This window comes from Myotis brandtii, unplaced genomic scaffold (genome assembly GCF_000412655.1).
Source record: "Myotis brandtii unplaced genomic scaffold, ASM41265v1 scaffold8588, whole genome shotgun sequence".
Classification (NCBI taxonomy): Eukaryota; Metazoa; Chordata; class Mammalia; order Chiroptera; family Vespertilionidae; genus Myotis; species Myotis brandtii.
The window spans coordinates 17,991-23,560 of record NW_005371496.1 but is presented as its reverse complement, the minus strand read 5'-3'; the positions used below and the strand labels follow the sequence as shown (position 1 = coordinate 23,560).

General features: G+C 48.3%; 2 protein-coding genes across 2 annotated transcripts; both read right to left on the bottom strand.

Annotated features, from left to right (window-relative positions):
* Positions 1 to 808: 808 nt before the first annotated feature.
* Positions 809 to 1,768, bottom strand: LOC102259982 (olfactory receptor 3A2). Its single transcript, XM_005884809.2, has one exon. The coding sequence runs from the start codon at positions 1,754 to 1,756 to the stop codon at positions 809 to 811; it is 948 nt and encodes a 315-aa protein (XP_005884871.1). The 5' UTR covers positions 1,757 to 1,768.
* A 2,057-nt stretch (positions 1,769 to 3,825) lies between these two features.
* LOC102259687 (olfactory receptor 3A1) lies at positions 3,826 to 4,779 on the bottom strand. Its single transcript, XM_014532210.1, has one exon. The coding sequence runs from the start codon at positions 4,771 to 4,773 to the stop codon at positions 3,826 to 3,828; it is 948 nt and encodes a 315-aa protein (XP_014387696.1). The 5' UTR covers positions 4,774 to 4,779.
* Between the last annotated feature and the right edge of the window lie 791 nt (positions 4,780 to 5,570).

The following is a 5,570-nucleotide window of genomic DNA, read 5'->3' as shown; positions in this document are numbered from 1 at the left end:
ACAGTTGAAGAATGTGTCTTCTCACATTCTTCAGGATTGTGTGTTCAATTCCCAATCGGGGCACATAACTAGGCTGCGTCTTTGATCCCCAGTGGGGCCATCTGTGGGAGGCAAATGATCAATGTTTCTCTCTCACATCAATATTTCTCTCTCCATTTCCCTCTCTCTAAAATCATTAAACATATCCTAGGATGAGGATTTTTTTTAAATTGGCACACAGGAATCATGCTCTGCAGAGTTACTAGAGGACACATGACCATTCAGCTCCCATTTGTCCCCTCTATATTCCAGGGCATCTTTGTGTGATAGAAATAGATGAGCTGCATTTTCAGACTTGTAGAAGCCTGATGAGATAAGTAAAATAATCCTGATCTCTAGGCCTATGTTTTATTAACAGACCAACTATACCTGAACTCCAGGGAATCAGATGACCCTCTGGTGGGGAGAATTTGCAGGAATATTTGGGAAACCCAGGCTATAACCACCCAAAGAGTCATTTCCTATGGGACTTGAACCTGTAGGCATTCAGGGCTTCCAAGGTTTCACTTCTACCCAGAGAAGGGAGCTCACAGTGACTGAAGTTGTAATTTGTCAAGGGAAGTGACAGCATTAATTTACATATTTATAAACTATACATGGGCAGGGGTTCTTTGGGAAGCAATAACTATTATCCCCTACCAAAAAAGAAAAAATCCTTATGCTCAGAGAGATAGAAACAGTTCTGAATCATTTGTCCTAGTTACTGCCCCCAGAGCATTTCTCCTTTAGTCCAAAAAGAGAATAGGAGGAAGTGACAGTGGAACCCTTATTAAGTCAGTGACCGCTTCCCTGTGATTACCCGCCAGAGGGCACCCTGCACAACAGGGTTCCTGAGGCTGTAGATAAGTGGGTTCAGCATGGGGTTGATAACTGTGTTGAAAATTCCAACCCCTTTATCTTTGTCTGAAGCCTCCTCTGTACCCAGACGCATGTAGTTGAAGATACCAGTTCCATAGAAGAGGCAAACCACAGTGAGATGGGAGCCACATGTGAAGAAGGCTTTCTTCCTGCCCTCCACTGAGCGGATTCGTAGGATTGCAGCTGCTATGTGGACATAGGAGGTGACAATGAGAGTCAAGGGTGTACCTGCCATTATGAAACCATCAGCAAAGAGCAGCAGCTCATTGAGTTGGGTGCTGGAGCAAGAGAGCGGGAAGAGCTGTGGCAGGTCACAGTAGAAGTGATTGACCTCATTGGGACCACAGAAGTTGAGTGTAGTTAGGGCAATAGTGTGGATCAGTGCATTGGTGAGGGCACAGGCCCAGGACACAGCCACCAATATCCACTGGACTGAATGGCTCATGCGGGCGCTGTAGGTGAGGGGCCGGCTAATGGCCAGAAATCGGTCATAGGCCATGGCTGTCAACAGGAAGCAGTCCACACCAAGCAGAAGGTAGAAGAAAAATAGTTGGGAGAGGCAGGCATCATAGGAAATTGCACGCTTGTGGGACAGGAGACGACCCAACATTGCAGGAACAGTGACGGTGATACATCCAGCATCTAGAACTGATAGGTTCCCCAGGAAGAAGTACATGGGGGTGTGGAGTTTAGGCTCCACCAAGATGGCAGCCAGGATGCTGAGGTTGCCCCCAACTGTGAGCAGGTAAGCAAAGAGGAAAAGTACAAAGACCAGAGACTGCAGCTTCTCTGTTTCAACGAGGCCCAGCAGAATGAACTCAGTAACAGCAGTCCCATTGGTCGCAGCTTCTGGATCCATGAGTCCCTGTGAGGAAATGTCCCAGGCACGGATGCTCAGTCCACCTAATGTATTTACTCCACATAAACGTTTTGAACTGAAGCATCTATCTTGTGTAAAAACTACTGTTTGAAATTTTAATCCTGCTATCCTGGCTCCTGTAAATGCTTGCTTGCTTCAATAAAGAGAAAAAGAAGAGTACTCCCATTCCGGAGAGGCCATAAACCTTCCCCAGACAAAGTTATCAGTGCTGGTGCCAGGCCAGGCCTTTTGTTGAGGTCTCAAAGCCCCAGCACATAGGGCTCTTTAAGAACTTGCAAAGGGGACCGGAAAACCCTATATTTGGGAGACAAAGAAGGTAACAAGATATAAATAGGGAAACTTCCTCCATGTCAGGGCCCAGAAGTTGAAATACAGTTTTCTCTCGGCCTGCGCATAATAATAATAATAATAATAATAAAGTCTAACCCCAACTCCCTAAGCGTTGCTTGGCTCTTGTCCAGTCTTCTGTAACATTAATGGTTCTCTGAAACACCGGGAAATCAACCACACTTGACCTTTTTGGCCTCTGGTGAGTGGACTGGGCATGGGGACCAGGGCTGCTGGATAGGCCTCCAGGAGGCACGGCTCTGCTGATTTAGCAGAATTAAACTGGGGGACTCTGGGAGCTCCCAGATCTCAGCCCAGGACCCGGCTGGCATCTGGAGAGAGTGGATGGATACTTCTGGACCTTTCGACAGAATGGGTAAGGTAGGGTCCCCAGTCAGTCAGGCCCACTCCAAGTGAGTGGTAGGGGGAGCTTGATCACCTCCCCGGGGGTTGGGGTGCTGCCCCCTGTCACTCACAGAGCAGGGCCCATCAGGGGGGTTGGGGCTCCGTACCCTGTCACACACAGACCAGGGTCGATCAGGGGGTTGGGGAGCTCCCCCCTGTCAAACACAGAGCCGCAGGGCAATCAGGAGATTGGGGAGCTCCCCCCTATCAGGCACAGAGCAGGGCTGATCAGGGGGTTGGGGCGCTGCCCCCTGTCACTCTCAGAGCAGGGCCCATCAGGGGGGTTGGGGCTCTGTACCCTGTCACACACAGACCAGGGTCGATCAGGGGGTTGGGGAGCTCCCCCCTGTCAAACACAGAGCCGCAGGGCAATCAGGGGATTGGGGAGCTCCCCCCTATCAGGCACAGAGCAGGGCAGATCAGGGGGTTGGGGTGCCTTCCCCTGTCACGAACACAGATAGGGAGATAGGGAGGTTGTGGCCCCGCCCCCTGTCACACACAGAGCTGCAGGGCAATCAGGGGGTTTGGGTGCTTCATGCTGATGCCCCCTGTCACGCTGATCTCGGTGCCGGGAGCCTCGCTGCTCCGCTGATCCCGGTGCTGGGAGGCCTATTACCCTTTTACTATATAGGATAGAGGCCTGGTGCATGGGTAGGGGCTGGCTGGTTTGCCCTGAAGGGTGTCCTGGATCAGGGTGGGGGTCCCCACTGGGGTGCCTGGCCAGTCTGGGTGAGGGGCTGAGGGCTGTTTTCCGGCTGGCGAGTGACTAAAGCTTCCAACCGCTCCTTGTTTTCTTTTTTTTTATTTTTATTCTGGGCCAGCTTTATCTCTGAGGCCTCGCTGCTGAAAACATTGATACAAAGTTTCAGTCCGGCTGGGTTTCAGTCCGGCTGTTCTATGGGGTTTTGTTTACCTTCTTATTTGCAACATAGTACATAGTTGCTTAGAGTTGCAGTTGAGAGGCCGGCAAGTTAGGCGGGGAACGTTGGAGTCTGCAGCAAGCAAGCCTCATGCTCGCTTCAGTGCCTGGCTGCTGGCCTCCATCTTGTCTGACAGTTAATTTGCATATACTCACTGATTAGCCAATGAAAAGGGTAGCGGTCGTACACTAATTACCATGTTTCTCTTTTTTAGTGTAGATACCTGGGCAGGGGTTCTTTGGGAAGCAATAACTATTACCCCTACCAAAAAAGAAAAAATTCCTTATGCTCAGAGAAATAGAAGCAGTTCTGAATCGTTTGTCCTAGTTACTGCCCGCAGAGGATTTCTCCTTTAGTCCAAAAAGAGAATAGGAGGAAGTGACAGTGGAACCCTTATTAAGTCAGTGACCGCTTCCCTGTGATTACCCTCCAGAGGGCACCCTGCACATCAGGGTTCCTGAGGCTGTAGATAATTGGATTCAGCATGGGGTTGAAGACAGTGTTAAAAATTCCAACAGCTTTGTCTTTGTCTGAAGCCTTCTCTGAACCCATACGCATGTAGTTGAAGATACCAGTTCCATAGAAGAGGCAAACCACAGTGAGATGGGAGCCACATGTGAAGAAGGCTTTCTTCCTGCCCTCCACTGAGCGGATTTGTAGCACTGCAGCTGTCACGTGGATGTAGGAGGTGATGATGAGAACCACAGGTACACCTGCCATTACGAAACTCATAGCAAAGAGCAGCACCTCATTGAGTTGGGTACTAGAGCAAGAGAGCTGGAAGAGCTGTGGCAGGTCACAGTAGAAGTGATTGACCTCATTGGGACCACAGAAGTTGAGTGTAGTTAGGGCAATAGTGTGGATCAGTGCATTGGTGAGGGCACAGGCCCAGGACACAGCCACCAATATCCACTGGACTGAATGGCTCATGTGGGCGCTGTAGGTGAGGGGCCGGCAGATGGCCAGGAATCGGTCATAGGCCATGGCTGTCAACAGGAAGCAGTCCACACCAGCCAACTGATGGAAGAAGAAAAGCTGTGTGAGGCAGGCTCCATAGGGAACTTCACGCTTGTGGGACAAGAGGCGACCCAACGTTGAGGGAACAGTGACAGTGATGCACCCAATATCTAGCAAGGATAGGTTCCCTAGGAAGAAGTACATGGGGGTGTGGAGTTTGGGTTCCACCAAGATGGCAGCCAGGATGCTGAGGTTGCCCCCAACTGTCACCAGGTAGGCAAACAGGAAGAGCACAAAGATAAGAGGCCACAGCTCCGGTGTCTCCACCAAGCCCAATAGAAGGAACTCAGTAATAGTTGTTCCATTGGCCCCAGATTTTGGCTGCATTAGTTCCTGCAGGAAAACATCCAAGGAGATAAAGAATCATTCCTCTTGATATATTTATTCAAAAAGAAAAAAAATATTTTTTTCTATATGCTGCGGCTTTTACTCAGTACCCGCTCTCCAAGTAAGGACTTTCCTACTCCCAAAGACACACCACAGCTATTAACTCTCTTGTGACATTTACCTCAATGGCTTTCTTCATTCTTAGGTACATGGACAGGTGACATCATCATTCTGGACTTCTCTCCCTGTATTAGCTGAAAGAATCTATTAGTAGAGATTATGAAGGGCAAAACCCTTGGGAAAAATAAATAAGTAGAACGTGTATTTCTGATTTAAACATAGCAGAATAAATCTGGAATTTTCTCTTCTCAAATCTCTTCTCAATACAAACAAAACAAGAATACAAATTAGATTCTATCTTCAATAAAACTAGCAAATATCCAAAACTCTTAATGCACAAACTAGATCAGACGGCTTCAAGAATAGTGGAGGTTAAATAAGAAAGTGGAAGAAAGAAAAATCCATGACCATAGTAAAATCTAGACAAGTATAATTTCCATAACAAAAGGGCACTCACTAGGGAATAAAACCAAAAGCCCTTCTTTGCAATAATGGGAGTAGGGTGCATAGTATGGCATCATTACCTCTGTGATCCTGAGTTGGATTCAAGAAGCAGGGGAGAGCTAAATGACAAATCTCACAGGCAAGCTGTATTTGCAGGCTGTAGACAAAACATAAAGCTGGGGTGAGAGATAAAGAAAACAGTGCCTGTTACCTATCTACATTGATTACAGACA

Bases quoted from the DNA above. Each gene is read 5' to 3' on its own strand.
- LOC102259982 (XM_005884809.2), bottom strand. From the start codon at position 1,756: ATGGATCCAGAAGCTGCGACCAATGGGACTGCTGTTACTGAGTTCATT.
- LOC102259687 (XM_014532210.1), bottom strand. From the start codon at position 4,773: ATGCAGCCAAAATCTGGGGCCAATGGAACAACTATTACTGAGTTCCTT.